At 38.3% G+C, this 17,774-nt stretch overlaps 1 protein-coding gene across 1 annotated transcript in view; it reads right to left on the reverse strand.

Moving 5' to 3' along the window:
• ITPRID2 (ITPR interacting domain containing 2) overlaps positions 1–17,404 on the reverse strand; it is a 37,893-nt gene extending 20,489 nt beyond the window's left edge. Inside the window, exons 1-9 of the mRNA XM_081095375.1 lie at positions 16,885–17,404; positions 16,476–16,521; positions 13,232–13,281; positions 12,422–12,478; positions 9,668–9,707; positions 9,478–9,576; positions 8,283–8,491; positions 6,717–7,420; positions 255–327 (exon numbers count right to left, since the gene is read on the reverse strand). Coding sequence (XP_080951501.1) covers positions 255–327; positions 6,717–7,420; positions 8,283–8,491; positions 9,478–9,576; positions 9,668–9,707; positions 12,422–12,478; positions 13,232–13,281; positions 16,476–16,521; positions 16,885–17,095 — 1,489 coding nt within the window. The 5' untranslated portion in view covers positions 17,096–17,404. The remainder of the gene's footprint in view (positions 1–254; positions 328–6,716; positions 7,421–8,282; positions 8,492–9,477; positions 9,577–9,667; positions 9,708–12,421; positions 12,479–13,231; positions 13,282–16,475; positions 16,522–16,884) is intronic.
• Between the last annotated feature and the right edge of the window lie 370 nt (positions 17,405–17,774).

Below are 17,774 nucleotides of genomic sequence, written 5' to 3' on the forward strand. Positions count from 1 at the left end.
AAAATGCACAGAATTGTGTAACGAGGTCATTGCAAAATAAGCAAACTAAAATTACTTTATGAGCACAAAAGTCTTCAAGAAGAATACAAAAAAATCCTATAACCAAACCATAATGAAGCATGCATATCTGTGTTCTTAATTATTGTTTTACACTATTATCTTCTACAAATACTGGTAGACAAAACCCCTTTTCCAAACCAACAGACAACATTTCGGTCATGTGCTTGCGATCTAGTGGACACTGGTCTACTTACCTCTTTTCGACTTATTAAGACCTAACTGGTAAGTGGCTGGAACATGAGGCACTTCTCCCTCTGTACTTTGAACCTAAAGAAGAATTTTAAGTAATTAAAACTTAAAAGAATCTATGTCAAAGAACTCCTCCTAACAATCATTTATTCAACAAATCAACCTAAGTAAAAGGGTACCAAAGGTTCACATATTTAAAAAATGCACGATACCTTATCTCAAAATTACTTTCAAGTTAACAATAGGAGTGTAAGTTTTTAACTAGCAAAGAAAAATGACTACATGTATAAACGACCTCATTTTAAAAAGTTGCTATCATATGAAAAATAGATCCATAATAAAAAGTTCTCTCAATGTTAAACTTCAAACTGCTCAGTGCCAGGAGAAATGCTAACAGACTCCCTGCAGCAGACCATGGCATGGCTGACACCACTGAGGCAGGTACAGGTCCTGCGTCTTTGAAAAATGGCACATTATGCTCCCATTACAAAATTATATAAAACCCCACAAATTTCAGGCATCGAGTCTGCTCGTGTGTAAGACTTCTTTGTCCAGACATAATTGATCTCTTAAGACATAACTTGGGAGTCCTAAGTGGAAAAGCAGGTTTCATAACAGAACTAAAATGTTGAAAGATGCTTAACCATAAATCTTCCCTGAAAACTCTGTCCACAAAAGTTGTGTCTTACACTGTCTTTTCCCCCAACCTGCACAACTACAGAATTTAGGAATTTTCAGATTCCTTATTTGCCACACCCACTATTCTAACATAACTAACTCTATACTAAGATTGAACACTGTGCCCATTGGTGGGGGGAATACTAATTCCCAACACTTTACACCCTATAATGATTAGTGCTTAAAATAATAAATAACATCCAAACAATGTGGGCAAACTAGCCAAACACGTGGGATTTCAATCTTGAAAAAAATCAGAGAGCAAACAGCAAACAGGTTTTAGGTAGAACACTGGTAGTTTCAAGCTATGAATCCATTCAAGAAAAAGAAATATTCCATTTGAATCAGAGTGGAATGATCAACATGAAAAAAAAGCCAAAAGGTTAAAGATGCTATTACTAATTTAAAAATTGGTCTGATTTGTTTTATCTTTGTTCTAAACAGTTCCATGAATCCAAGTTTACGACGCTTTTGAAAACTGAAAGCACACTGGCCATTTAAAACCATCACCTATAAATCACGTATAAACCAGTTTCTACTATTCTTTGTTATTGAAACATTATAAAATATTCTTCAAAGCAGCAGACATAAGTTCAACAGGAAAACCATTGTTTTGTGTGCAAGGAAATAAAATGCATTTTCCTTTTATAATCAACAAAGGGTCTATTATTAGTCTCTATTTAAGCCTACCTACTTCAAAGAGTTTTATATCAAATAGACCAGAAACTATAAAAGAAATGCAAATGTCCCTTTAATTATATTCTAGGAATCTCAATTTATGCACACTAAAATGAGACAAATTATAAGCTCTCAATAAAATTATAAGCTCGTTTTTAATATAGACTATTATGTACCTTAGATTTACAAAATTAGTCACAAAACAATGACTTTAATGAATATGTATCCTCAGCATACTATTCTTCAAGAAGCTTCTCCTGGCAAAAATTGGTCAATTAATCAATCATCTAACTCCCTCTCTCCCTTCACCACAAACCCTGTAAACTGATTGGAAGAAAAAGGCCCTTACAGAAAAAAAGTTCTGAAGGTCCTATTTTACTAATGAAACTATTAAAGTCAGGATCCTTTTGCCAATTTAGCAAAATCATCAATCTCTTTGTTGAAGGCAGAAACAGACACACTAGTGATAATGGCTGAATTTCATAGCTTATTATGTTTATTACTAGTCAAAGGTATGCAAAGGAAAGCAGTCATATGCCAGATGGTTTGCACCACAGAAAACTATGACACACAGAATTTAGATTTATGTGCATTATTTTTCCTATTCAATGGTTTCATTCCAGGTAGAATTCTGGTCATTTGCTACAGGTTGCCTTTCGTTGAATTAACTACAGCTCAATAATGATAACTGAACTGAGTGATGGATAGTGGGTGTTCATTACACTATTTTCTCTAATCTTTGGGTAAGCTTGAAACTTTTCATGATAAAAATTACAAAAAAAACCCCAAAACCCAAGGCCCCCACTAAACCAAAATGACAAAATAACTTGGTCTCAGTGTTTTGAGATTATAAAACAGCTTTAAAAGTAACCCATACATAAAATGAAGTTACTCATTACTTCATTTTAAAAACGTTTAATAAAACAAAGACCATACCTTTTGAATCAATGTCCTGCTACTGTGGCAGATTTTTTTTTAATATCTATCACGTATATCTCTTAGGTACGATACTATTGCATTATGTTTTATAGAGCAGCAATATGTGGAATGTTCTATCTCAAATAACCCTTCCTCTAAGGTTTAACAAGACCTGTATGGCAGTTTTTTAAAAAAGAAAAATGAAACCTGGAGCTTTAGAAATTACAATTCTACCTAATTTTTAATGATATCTCTTTTAAAAAACCAAAGGAAAACATTATTTTTCCAAACGAGTAGCATGGGGCTGCGCATCCAATGACATGAGTTCTTGTCCAGTGTCTGTGATATCACCTCAGTTTTCTTAGCTGAAAAATAAACACTGAAACTCCTGCCTCACAGGTCCTTAGGATGATCAAATGTGATTATAAGTATTTTGAAACAGTAAAGTGGGAAAGATTAGACTAGATCTCTCTCTCTCTCTCTCTTCCACCCTCCAGGAATTCCCTATGCTGACACCCCCTTGCCCCTCCCTTCAGTGAGACGCTGATATCTAAGGGAACATAACTACCCTCAGAAAGAGGATGGAGAACCACTGCTATCCAGCAATATTAAATGTTAGGGAGGGGAAAACACTTCCTCACCTGTAAAGGGAAACGATTCACAGAACTAACTCATTCTCTACTAACTATGATTCTATAATTAGTTGCGATTTTTACCTTAAAAAATCTTTCAAGTTTTAAAAACACACATACATATATATATGGTTTACTTTTACTGTTAGGTAAATACTTTTTAAAAAAAAAAAAAAAAAAGGTAACTTGCTCTTTTAGATAAACCACATAACAGAACAGTGGTTAACTGGGCTATGAGGTAACAGACATTTGTTCATTAGGTCATGTATCAGCTCATATTCTATTGCAGACAATATGTGTTTTGAAGATAATACTTGCCTTCAAAACACATACAGTTCAATCTGAAAGGTCAAAGGGACAACTTAACTGTGTATCTGACTGATTTGGGATTAACTGAGGCCAGTAAACATAATAAAAGGCCAGAATCACTTAACATTGTGGATAGGTTTTGCTACTTCAAACAAAACAGTGTATAACAAAAGCCAATGTACCACAGGCTAGGTGATATAAACAAATTAGGTTCCCGTGGCCCCTCCCCAATGTCATAGCAAAACGATGTTAAATAAAACTATGTTAACTGAGGACCCAATGAAATGAGGTACATTAGTTAAATCACCAATCAGTGTAAAGACAGGATTAGAAACACTTAGTAAAACTCTGGTAGCTTAAAAATTATGTATATATACTTCCACTAATATCTGTATTTGAATGTAAATTCATTTATAGAGTGAGAAGACACAGGACAATCTATTTACAGAAATGTACAGATAAAAGCCCTCCTTCCTCTCACATGTATGACAAAGTTATACTATTAAAGTCAGGATCCTTTTGCCAACTTACTCAGCAAAATTCTTACACCTACAAGAAGGACAATTGTTTAATGAGTAGAATCATTTTGGTTTTACTGAGAATCATTGATACTAGCAACCTATGGTTGTAGAGAGTTACCATGATGTATTTATTCAAAATAAACCATTTCAAAACCACAGAATTATCCAGGCAAGTCATTAAGAATTACAAAACTCAAGAGTAGATTTTACAACTTTTAAACACACTGAAACATGTTAAATAGACATTTTTTGTAAGGTAGGCTGACTTTTAATTTAAAATAGTCTGGCTTTTTTTCCTTCCTTTTTTAACATAAGAAACAGTCACTTTCATTCTCCAAGGCTAGGATCATTCTTGTCATCTACTTAATTGTTGACAATTAAATATTTCCTCTCTTTGCTCCTGGTGACTGTCAGATCTTACCTCCTGCCTCAAAGGGATCGGGCAGCTTCACGCACAGAGCCGCGTCTGCAGCATTTTCTCCTACCTAGCTCAGAAGCAGCCGGCAGGCAGTGACTGACTGGAAACTGGCTTACTGAGGAAGAGAGTGCGCGCTCTGACTTATATTTATTCCCTGTTTTTACAGGAAGAAATTTCCCAATATGAATCAAACCTCAAGGGAAAGGAATCCAAAAGAAAAATAGTAACACTTTGAATGGGATCTAAAAGTTTGCCTCAATAAGACTGGTCTCTATTTGTCAGTATGATTCAAATCATACTTGGGAGGGGAGGAAATTAAAGAAACACATTATTTCCCTTCTTTATCCATTGTTCTACAAACTCTCTTTAGAGTTCCCAAAGAGATTAAAACATTTCTAGGAGCTTTTTATCCACATTTCATATATATCTGAAGAAGGATTCGTCACTTTTTAAATTCCCCATATTTACAATGTAGCTATGATTGACCATATAGTCTTTCTTTTTTTAAAGAAACAAAAAATACTCCACTATTCTTTAACACTCATGCCTATAAACTTGTACTTCAAAAAAAAGTTCAATGTCATGTTACTTTCTTTTTGTTAAGTGTTTTTTGCCAGCAGAGGGAGCAAAAAAAGCCCAGTCTATCCGTTAAATGTTAACTTGCGGCCAAAGCACATCTAGCTAGCACTTTATAAACATTTTAAAGACCTTTTATGTGTATGGTATCAATAATTTTTTTTAAACTATAGCTTAGAATTCAGGAATTCTATAAATTAAAAAATAGCATAAGAAAGTGTCATCACATCTGAGTCACTGATAAGCGATTTTCAAGAATCTAACATGATCTGTTTAAATTTTTATACTCTGCTATTGTATTAAAACAAGAAACATATCTTATCTGATTGTCACAGAGAGGGCCCTACTGGGAGGCAAGAAGTTACACTTTAATTATGAGTGCTTAGACAAGTTTTGATCACAAGAAAGTCAAAAAAGAAATTGAACAATAAAATGAAAAAAAAGGAGTTTTAATTAAAGCAGTCATTTTCCAAATTCATAATAAGAAATATACTAAGAATTAAAGAGTATAAATATGAACATATATAAAAGATGAAAAGAAGCTTACCCCAAAAAATATAAAATTTTTCGAAGGGCTGCTGTTTTGTTCACTTTTTAGTTGAAATTAAAGTATTAAAAGATACATTCAAAGACCACAAAGTGGTAAATAGCTATATCAACAATCCAAATTTTGCAATAAATGGAAAACCTTCGCAAGTGAGAGATATACACTCACCTAACAGGGCATTTATAGGCAAAATCAATTATCTGATTTTCCAATTCCCTAATATATAATGACATGATTCTAAAACCACTGTGAACTATAACTAAAGCTATTCTACGATAAATTTCAAAAAGAAAAGTTGCACATAATTTATAGCCACAACTCCTCAGCAGTACATATGTGCTCCTATGTAAAATGAGACCACCACTGCCTGCCCCCGAGACTGAGAGAGAAAAGTACTTCAAGGGCCTAGTACAGTGCCTGACACAAGGTAGGGTAGGTGCTTGATAAAGGCGTTTCCTGCCACAAGCTATATAGCTTCCACTCCTATCAGCTCCCACTATTCAAAAGCAGTGTTATAGGAACCTCATCGAAATTGTTATTCTTACCTTGTCCAATTCAAAATTTACATACACTAGCAGGACTATCACTAGGTAAAAGAAAGAAGCAATCAAACCCTGCTCTTCTGGACTTGCAGAAATCCCCTTCAGTGGCCTTTCAAGCCTTCCTGAGGTTCCCTAGCCTTCCCTTCAAGCACCTATCTTTCTGTTCTTTCCAGTCCCACATCAAACCTATCCTCAGTCTTTACACTTAGCTTATCCACTGAGATACAAAAGCTTGACCCAGAGCACACAGCAATTCGGTGGCAGAGACAGAACTCAAACCTGTCTGATTTCATAGCCTGAGTTTTTAACTATTATGCAATATGAACTTGAATATGAATATTCTCTCAGGACTTCCTCAGGGCATCAAAATCTCAACCTGAGAGAAAGTGGGTTCAAGTTCAAGTATTTTATCAGCAGTGGACCACAGAGGATCCAGAGGAGCTGACAAGCTGCACCATGACCTTGACTTCACATATTCCTGTGATTACTTCTGGTTTGAGAAACACAAAACAAAAAACCTGGAAAAGACAAAATTGGGATTTTTTTTCTAGTCTAAGTCCATTAGCCACCTTTCATTTTAAAGCCATTTTTGGCACTTTTTTTTTCCTAACTTACTCTTTGAAAAGGTCTTAGTAACGTTTTACCTACCTCTTCCATTTCGAAGGAGTCCTTCTGCTGTTGTACCATTATACTTCTTATGGATGGGATCGGCAGCGGGGCACATGGCTCTTTTTCAGCTGTGGACACGTGGACGTTTTTCAACTCACTGCACCCATCCAGCTCGCTGTGGCAGGCCATGCTGATATCACTACCTAAATCGGATCCTATAATACCAGATTCCTCACCCAGTTTACCATGACTTTGAGTTTCTTTACTTTGTTCACTTTCACTTTCTTGGTTAAAATTACTGTTTGCTTCATCAGAAAGTCTATCATCAATGTCAGCATTCTCCATAATAGTTGATGTACTAACTGATACTTCTTCTTTAACTGTAGCCAACATGTAAGATGAGTCTTTCTTCTTTACAATTTTTTGAGACTTTGGATCATTTTTACTACCACTGTCTTCACTCGCAGAAACATTCAGAATCTTTCCTTTTTCAGTTGCTGGGGAAGGAGTACTACCTTCTCCTTTCTCTGTTTTATCAACACATAAATTCAGTTTTGATAGTGTTTTCATTAAGCGATTTGCAGTGTTACTTCGGGTTAACGGTGGAGGAGAGTCTGTCTCCTTGCTAGAGGCTACTGAGGCCATACTTCCAATTCTCTGCAGAGGAGTCCCAGAGACTTGGGAATACAAAGAAGAAAATGCGTTGGCCACAGTAGTAAGCACTTCAATTTGACGAAAACGACCTACAAAAAGAAAAAAAAGTGTTATTTATTTATCTATTTATTTATGTCTGTCTTTCATATATATATGCCTACATATGAAACCATTACTATTGTTCAGAATTCCAATAACTGCATTTAGATCAGAAAGATCATGAAACCAGATTTTTCCTCTTACCGAATACTTAAAACTTTTCTACATCTACTGTGGAGATTTTTCACTCTAAGCACCAGAATTTAGTTTTGAAAATCAGAAGCACAAAGCATAACACCACATAACACAGAAAGGACTAGGTATTGATCTAAAGCTATGATTCTGTTTTTAGGTCTTGGACTCCATTAAGGCTCTTCAATATGTTCTCCTAATAAAGTGTACATAATTGGGGAGGGAGGGGTGGATTTATAGATCTCTTAAAGCTAATCCAAGGACTACCTAGAGATCCTCTTTTGGAACTTTTGGCCAACAGAGAAAAGTAAACAAAGGTATAATATGAATAAAAATTACTAAATTTGCCATGCTATTTTAGACTTACAGAAAAAGCACCTGAAATTGACTTCACTTAATAGGAACAAGGCCCCTCCCCTGCTTCTTTCCTTCCTGAACAAAGCCTTCTGGAGACAGGTGTAAGTCTAAGGTTCTGCTCCACAAGGTAGCACGTGTCACTCTGTAAGGTAACACTTAAGTCAAGAATATGGGGGGGTACTAGGTAAATTAACTTCTATAAATAGAATAAAATTTCCAAATAAGTAAAAGAGCTACTGTGTTAACCTCAATAATTAAATCTCCAGTGCTATTCCTAGAAATCAGTAAGGCTTTGAAAATAAGGCCATCTTGCTATAAATGCTCTAATTTTGAAAATAATACACTAATATTTAAAAACCTTACTTGTTAAAGCATAATTTGGGTTTTCTACTTCCATCCGTTGCATTTGAGCACTCAAAAATACTTTAATATCTATTCCTCTGGCAAACGATGATGAACTGAAAAATCTGGGAGGAATTTTAGATGCAATATCCGGTTCATCTCGTCCAAATCCAAGATTATAAAGAATTTCTTCAGGATCTTCCTCATAAAGTTCCAACAATTCTGAAACACTACAAAACAGGAAAAAAAAGAAATACCGAGATATAAAATAAGTTTATAGTCCATATTACATTATAAATAAATTCATATTCCTGCTTTCCTATGAAAAAAACCTTTTTCTACAGCTTTAAACCATTATTTCAGTATCTTTCTACACCATGTCTTAAATGTGATAACCCTTAGAAAATGTCCACTCTCTCAAGCTGTCAGCATTGGGAAAAGAGTTAACCCCTAAGAAGACACTCAGAGATTCTCTAGTGATTTCTCACCTTATTTTTTTTGTCATTTTAAGAAATTCCCAGTAAAGCAGCTAAAACAAAATGAAAAGGGAAAACACACTAGGAAGTTGGTAGAACTCTGGTACCAAGTGACATTTGGTAGAACTTGAGCTTCTCTCCCATCTTTGGCTCTCCTCTAAGAGGCAGCACAGGTAACAACCTGATTTCAGGAAAGAGAAGGAGGAGCTTACTTTCAACTTTTCCCAACCACTTCCATTCAGGAAGTAGGAGGAGTAAGGTGAGTATGGGTTACACAAAGGCAACTTCTTACTCTAATTCACTGGGAACTGAACATTTATTATCCTGTCTCTCTCAATAATAATCTTTAGTTTAGTAGGAAGAAAAACCTATGCTTAAATATCAAGCTTTAAATTAGAAAGGTTTGTTCTGATTTCTATGTCAGAGTAACTCAAGACCCTAACAGAAGGAAGAATTTTGGAAGCAGAAGTTACTCCACTATGCAGTTCCTCTTTCAAGTTGCTGATAGGGTTCAAAATACTTATTAACAAATTCCAACAGCACTATAAACATATTTGTTGCTCTTTATTTACTCTTAATTTTTTAGGAAAGCAGCTGCTCCTGTCAGTCATGCTGAACCACGAAACACTTCGGATTCCTTTCAATTTCATACTGTGACACCAAATCCAAGTTTGAAGAAGTGGCAAGAGAAGGGCCTCCACAACACAAAGTAATCGTAGCATAATTTCATAATAAGTTACCTTGAGACTGTCCCACTACTTTTTCCAGATCCAGTGGAATTCATACTTCTCCCTTTTTGATGAAACTGTAGTCTTCTCTCTTTGGCCAAGATATTACTGCTATAAAATAAAGTAAATAGATTATATAAAATCTTATTTTCCTAAATGTCCCTCATTTTTAAAAAATAAGAAAACAAACACAGTTACATACCTGTTTTCAATTTGAGCATCAGTTTCATGGAGTTGGTTGGCTACAGGTAAAAAGAATAAATGTGAAGTACAATTGTTAGTAGGACAGTAACTACTATGATGCAAAATTAGCAAATTAGCCACAATATTATTGCTAAATGCCTAATATGCCAGATCAGTAAAAACAGAACCAGTAGCTTTTGGAGGTTGTTTTTTTGTGTGTGTGAGTTAGCAATTTAAAACTACTTCTACTGAATGTTTAAAATAGAAAGATATATAGATAACCAATTAAACTTCTTTAACAATTTAGAAATAAGTGGTAAGAAGATATACAGCATATGTGGTATATGCAATTTTAATTATTAAATTTAAAAGCTGTTAATAAAGAATATCTTAAAATAAAAACATGATTCAGCATTATTTATATAAGCTTGACAACAGTATGCATCAATTTCTACTGTGATTTTTTTAAGGCTGGAAACTCCAGTTACAACCACTTTTTAATGCATATACTTGGAAAATTTCTACTCATTTCAACGTAAGTTTTCTTTTTAAAATTGCCTTTCAAGTTTATCCCAGACTTACAAGTCCTAAACAGATAAATGTCTTTACTGTTAAGTTTAGAGTAAGTTAAATTTACTGCATTTAACTTTTTTAGACAAACATAAAGAATGAAATTAATTTAAAACATCTATTCCAGCATACCCCATTTATTTTTTCATTTCTGATCTGCAAAGTCATAGTAATTTCTTGTTTCTTTGTACATTAACACATAGTGACTCAATATTTACTGAATGAATGAAAATAAATTTGAAATAATTTTCAGTAAAACAACATAACTCCACTCTTTCCTTTTTTTCTTTTTTAATTTTTTTAAATCATCACCCGAGGATATTTTTTAAAATGTATCTTTACTGATTGCAGAGAGGAAGTGAGAGGGAGAGTTAGAAACATCAATGATGAGAAAGAATCATTGATTGGCTGCCTTGTGCACGCCTCCTACTGGGGATCAAGGCAAAACCCAGGCATGTACCCTGACCAGGAATTGAATGGTGACCTCCTGGTTCACAGGTCGATGCCCAACCACTGAGGCACATCAGCTGGGCTCACCTGAGTATAAATTTTCCATTGCTTTTCAGAGAGAGAGTGGAAGTGAAGGAGGGGGGAGGGGGCAGGGGGAGGGAGGGAGAGAGACATAGAAAGACATCAACTGGTTGCCTCCCACATGCACCCCACAGGGGGCAGGGAGCAAACCTGAAACCCAGGTACATGCCCTTGACTGGGAATTGAACCAGAGACCCTTCAGAACTATGGCCAATGCCCTAATCACTGAGCAACACCCGCCAGGGCATAACTCCACTCTTTTCTGGGACACTCTTTTAGGGTCTGGTTCCCCATGAAATCATTTAATATGGATGAACAGGCAGAGCAGATAGGATTTTTAGGGCAGTGAAAATATGCTATATGATATTACAGTGATAGCTATATGTAATTATACATTTGTCCAAGCCCATAGAATGAACAAAAGACGAAGAGTGAATCCTAAGGTGAACTATGCACTTTGGGTTATTATGATGCTTCATTGTAGGTTCATCAATTGTAACAAATGTACCCCTGTGGTGGGGGATGTTTATAATGGGGGAAACTATACATAACAGGAACAGAAATACATGGGAAATCTCTGTACCTTCTCCTCAATATTTTTGTGAACCTAAAATTGCTCTAAAAACATAAAATCTTAAAAAAATAATTCCATATTTTGAAGAAACTACTAAGACAAATACCAAGCATTATTTACAATAATACTGAAAGGCATTTAAAAATGGGCTGACAATATTTTCAACTGTAGTGATTGGAAAGCAATAAGTTTAAGGTCCTACATAGAGTTTATCCCTTGAAAGCATACTGAGTGGTAATAATTTATTCTAGACTTTTCAATCAATATTTAGTAGAAGGTTCTACATCATACAGATTGATTTAAAACAGCAAGATCAAGGATATTAAATTCAATGGAGAAAATTCACTATTAATCAAATTAAAATTTTTAAAAATTTAATAAAATTCTTAATTCTTTTATTATAAAAAGCATACTGTATTAGTAAACCAACTATACAGCTACCAATAATCTTAAAAAAACACAGTAAAATAATTAAAAAATTCTTAATTTTACATTATGGAAAGATTTATCAACTCACAGAAAAAGATTATATAATCTGTGAAAATTTAAGCATAGCACAATACACTTAAAATGCTAATGCAGTGTGGAATAGACATCAGTATAATTGTTTCTAATAAAATTTTGGCAAAGGATGAAGTTATTTATTCTTTAATCTCCTAAAAATCTGAAAAAAGAGGAAAGGGAAAGACAGAAAACACTTGAATGCAAAGAAAGACATACTGCAGCTGGAAGACTGACATAAGGCTACCTCATACTAAAAATAAATTTGCTTCAATTTAGTTTTCTCACATATTTAACTTTCCTTCCTTCTGCAGGACAATTCTTCCCCAGTTATATCACCATTATTTGCCTCCAAACAGTTCATTTAAGCATTTAAGTCCAAAGAAGACACATGGACATTTCACAAAGGTTTTCAGAGGCATTCTTGTATGTATCATATATGCTCTGACTAGATTATTAACATATAAAAGGTCCTATAAAATGTGTCTGAGCCATTTTCAAGACCTTTAAGTTTAGCTCTGAGGATCTGAAAGCAATCAACTTGCTCTCCTTTGTTTTGTTATTTTAAAAACTATGTGAAAATACATACAAACGTACCTTCAGCTCCAAGTGACAAATCATCTTCAAAACTTCCTCCATTTCTCACCAGCGCACCTGAAAGAAACATTAGAAGATTCATTCTACTGTTCTGTTCCTCCTGAGCCCCATGTAAAATCACTGTCTTAGTAAACCAAACTGACCAAGCAAAAGATATGATACAGTAAAGTATTTCAGACCCGAATGCCCTCAAAAATTATTGATTATGATTAAGTAAAACTTTATCATAAAGAAACCATGATTTGCAGGCAGGTGAAGTTCTTAGAAGCCAACTTACAGGCTGTTTAATACTTATATGCCTTTTAGATATTCAAATAGGTAATATATCTTACCTAAGGTTTTCATGGAAAACCAGATCTTGGAGCAATCATTCCTTTCACACACCCCTCATATTAAATCAGGAGCTCAAGCTAGATTTTCCCAATACTGTAAATGTTTCTTATATGCCTTGCCACTACCTGCACATTCTTGTCGTACTTTGAACTTTAGAATTCTGTCTTGCAAAGGTGGTAAAATTTCAGGTGTGGCCATTTCAGTTAATGTAAGCAAAGAAATGCTGCACTAAGGCTGATCTACCTCACACAATATATGTTTTCCTTATGTTCACATACATCAAGAATAAAGATATACTTGATTAGTATATCTTTCTCTGGACAATAAAAATATGAGTTTCACATTATAGAAACGTTTGGTAATTTGCTTAAGCTCACCACCTTTTAAAAGTTTATTAACAAGATATATTTTCACTTACAGGACAAATGAAGCAGAACCCTTGAAAAGAACAGATTTAGAAAGGCAACTTTTTCTTACCTTTCAGCGTACTACTGTTCTGCTCATCCAGTGAGGCTCCCAAAGGGGTACTGAAACCACACAAACATATAAACCTTAGTCTTGAAACGCTGTCTGGAGAGCTGTCACTGCAAGCCTCATGCTTACTGGGTTATAGCTAAGCAAGCTTCTAATCACAGTGTAACTCTCCTCCCAAACACACAAGGAATGCAAGTGGATTACATAAGTAACAGGCTACGAACTAAGCAAATACCTGTGTCAAGTCAGTTTACCAAGAATGATTTAATCACACGTCTGATCTGCCAGCAATTAAGAGCAAGAATGGCAATTATAAATGATATGAACTGGCACTTTCTTTACAGAAACAGAAAGAGAGAATGACAGTAGGAATTAAGAAAATGTCTGCTTCCCTCAGTCTGCTCCCTAGAAACAGGAAACAGAATTAAAAGAAAGCAAATCATTATCTCGATAAAATTAAAAGTCAGAGACTAGTTAGAAATAAGGCTCAAGAGTTATCTTAAACCTTATCTGTTAAACCTATCACTAGCATTTTAGAGCACTGGGCACCTCCTTTATCCCAACTACTATCTTTATTGATATAAATGAAGAGGCTGGAGATTTATTTTCTGCTTTTAAACTAAAAAGTACACGTAGTCTTCATTTAACTCTGGAAAGAAAATTACTAAAAAGTCGGCTTGAGAATCAAGAACTAGCCATTACTAAAATCCTTTCACATTCTTGTAGGTCACAGATAACTTAGAAATCTCTTTTTCAATGCAAAAAAGTTTTCCACTTCTTTCTCAAAACTATGTTAAAGAAACAGATTGTTTTAGTTTGAAAGTTCTACTTTCATAACAATTTATACCTGTTAAGAATTCCCTCAGATGTAGTATCAACATAAAAATATCAGTTTCAAATAAATGTTATTGAAATGCCGATTAAACATTGATTTTCTGCAAACAAATATATAGCAAAGGCAGCTCTTTGGAAATTAGTGATTTTTTTTTTAGTAAATTTGTGCTTTTTGTGATTTTTTTAGTAAAAGAATATAAACTACCATAGATATTAATAAAACCTTTGAGCTAAGTTGTTGCATATGTTTTATTTTTTTTAATTTATTTTAATTGATTTCAGAGAGGAAGGGAGAGGGAGAGAGAGATAGAAACATCAATGATGAGAGAGAATCATCGATCGGCTGCCTCCTGCACATCACCTACTGGGGATTGAGCCCACAACCCAGGCATGTGCCCTTGGCCGGAATCGAACCTGGGCCTCTTCAGTCCGCAAGCCGACGCTCTATCCACAGAGCCAAACCAGCCAGGGCAGTTGCGTATGTTTTAATAAAACTCTAATTTATGCCATAAAAAAGGTCACTCTTTTCAATGGCTCCTTTCTTAGGACAAAACACTATTACTCCTCGTGCAGATGTATCCACTGGTCTGTGCACTGACACAAAGTGTGAAATAAGCAGAAGATAACTGGCATTCTCCTTCAAACACAAGTCTCTCTCTCTTATAACTGCTCTCTTCCAAATTCTATCAAAAACTCTGTCCTGTCTTAGGTGGTAATCCAAGCAATTTGTTTCCACTTAGCCAAAAATAAAATAAAGTAAAATAAATGGTTATCAAATTAAATATTTACTTTAAGAAAACACCATGTGGCATTTTTACTCAGGATATGGAGAGAAATAAGAAAACAATGACTATTTGAGAACTTATTGAGGAAAAAAAAATGCTGCCTTCAGATAATTTGTTTATAATGTACAAAGTAGCTAGATGCTCAACTCTGGGAAGGAACCTAAATTGTTACAGAAAAAAAAAGATACAGTTGCATATATCCTAGAAGTCAAATCTGTGATAATAAAGCCAACAGTAAAAGACCTGTTCTACCTCTCCCAGGTACAGGTGAATGCCACTTTTGAACAGAACAGGTGCGACTGCAGAGAAGAAAAAGAAGCAAAGGAGTAGCAGACTACAGAATCTGCCCACGTTCATCGAGATCAGCAGTAAAAGTTCGCAAATGGTCGGACACGATGCACCCTGCTGAACACTAACATTTGCTTATTGCATTTATCTTAAAAGATGCACTTATTTACTACCTACTTGATATAATCAAGGAGATCTACCCCATACTTGCTATAATCTTATACAAACTTAATTCCTTTACTTCATAAAGTAAAGATGTGATTCTTCTCTTGCTCTTAAACATTTTGTTGGTGTCTCTTTAGAGAAAGGTTGCACGTATTTTATCATGTTTCAGAAGGGTCTATGACACCCCCAGTAAAGGTTAAGGAGATCTGTAATAAAGTGCTCAGGAAGGCTCCAGGCAATTCATCAAAGTAGGACATCAAAAGTCTAGTGGCCAATATTTTATCTATAAACTGACATATATGAGAATCACTTCTCCCTCCCCAAAAACCACTTCCCAAACTCTGGTACTTGAACACAAGATTAAGAAAAGCCCCAAATGTCTGGGGGAGGGGGATGGAGGTGGGGGGGGAATACGTGCAGAAACAAACATCTTAAAAAGCAACATTCTTCACTGGCGATATTATAAGTAGCAATAAATTGGGGGGGAAAAAGAATTAACAAGCACATTTCACTGTCATAAGATTTAATTACAATATGATTCATCTCCTCCGTACTTTATCAAACATTTTTGTACCAGTTGCCAAAACATGTAATTAAACAGATTTATGCAGTCTGAATGCCTTCAAAGCTCTATTTCCCTTCCGTGAATTCCAGCGCCATCTGACAAATGCATTTCCAAGAAGTAAATTACAAGAACAAAGTTAGCTAGTTTTCATAGCTCTCCAAACAGAATCAGGGCACGCACAAAAATATTCAAGCCCAAGAGAGTGCAGTGCAGCTTCAAAACTCACCTAAAACACATTTGAAAGGGAAATGATTTGAGGCCAGATGTAAAGATGTCAAAACAAAAGCAAAATGAAATATCGTGTGAAAATCCTTTCGAATAAAAAACCAGGCAGGCCTAACAGCATGGCACGACGGTCTGCTTTAGGTTTGCGATCCCTGATGCTAAACCAGCATCCCGCACGGGAGCTCGAGCCCTAACAACCGCAGAGCTAACGCGGTCCCCGAGTCACCGGCGGTCGCAGTGCTTCCATTTCTAAGCGCTTAAAGGAGGAAGCGATCCGCAGGCTCACTTTCCGGTTTAGTTTACAGCGACCACGGGACCCGCAGGGACGGCGTCCCCTCTGCCCGGGTCTCCCTCCGCGAGGCCGGCGGCGCCGGCGGGGACTCACCGGCAGTCCTTGAGCCATATCGCGATCTTCTCGTTGGGCACGTTTCCTGCGGGGCAGAGGGGAGAGGGACAGCTCGTCACCGACACCAGGCAGGAGGGCTCCCGCGGCGGGGAGAACCGGGGCACTCCCACGCAGGAAAGTCTCCTGGGGTCACCGTGCAGCCCGGGCACCAGTCCTCGGGTCCCTCCGAAGAGAAACCAGACGGCACCGGGTGGGCTCGGTGGGCGCTGGAGACGCCCGGCCGAGCGCGCGCGTTTAAAGGTCGGGAGCGCCTCCTCTCCCCTCGGCCTCTCCAGCCCGGGGGGATCGTCCACCGCTCACCGCCGTCGCCCGGGGCGCACGAGACCTCCCCCCGCCGCCAGCCCGCATCGCCCCGCGCCCCCCGCCGCAGCCCGCGGGGCGCGCCGACCTCTCCCCGCGGCCGCCGGCAGCTTCGCGCCCGGGAGGTCCTCCTCGTCGTCCTCGTCCTCGTCCTGCGTCGTCGCTTCTGTGGACAGGTCCTCCGTCTCCGACGCCTGCCAGGACCCGCGGCACTTGGCCCAGGCCTTCCTCCGGCGGCTCGCCACTTGCCACTCCAGTTCCTCCTCCGCCTCCGCCGACGCCACCAGGGGCCGGTCCATGGCCGCCCCGGGGGCTCCCGCGCCCCAGCCGGAGCCTGCGCGAGACCAGGCGGCGGCGGAGACCCCCGCCCCTGCTGTCAGCGCCCGGCCGGGCTGGGGGCCCCGGGCAGAGGGCGCCGGAGGAGGAGAAGGAGGAGGAGGAGGAGGAGGAGGGGACGGGAGGGAGGGAGGGAAGGAAGGGGAGGGAGGAGGCGGAGGGCCGGCGCTTCACATGAAGTCGGCGGGCGCGGGAGCGCGAGTGGCCCGAACGTGCGCCGCCGGGAGCCGAGCGCCGGCCAGGCCCCGCTCCCAGGTCCCGCCCCCGGCCCCCGCCTCCCGCCCCCGCCTCCCGCCTCCCGCCTCTTGCCTCCCGGCCGCCGGCGTCAGCGCGCCCCTCCCTCGCCGGCGTCCCACGCCCCCTTCCGGCCGGGGGCGCTCGGGGCGGGGCGCGGCGGGAGCGCGAGGCTGGCCCCGCCGCCCGCCGAGTGGGCGAGATGGGTTTGCTCGTTTGTTAGTGTTCTCTTCCCCGCAACTTTGTCTTCATTCAGACCAGGAAAAGGCGGCAACGAGGTCTCGAGACTGCTCACCGCGTCAAACAGGCGTCCGCTCGGCCCGCAGCAAGTTCCCCGGGGAGACCCAAGCGCTGTGTCCCGGCGACTCTGCAAAAAGATGAAAGGCAGGGGCGCGGCCCATGGTCCTC

This window comes from Myotis nattereri, assembly GCF_964212035.1.
Source record: "Myotis nattereri genome assembly, chromosome: 7".
NCBI lineage: Eukaryota > Metazoa > Chordata > Mammalia > Chiroptera > Vespertilionidae > Myotis > Myotis nattereri.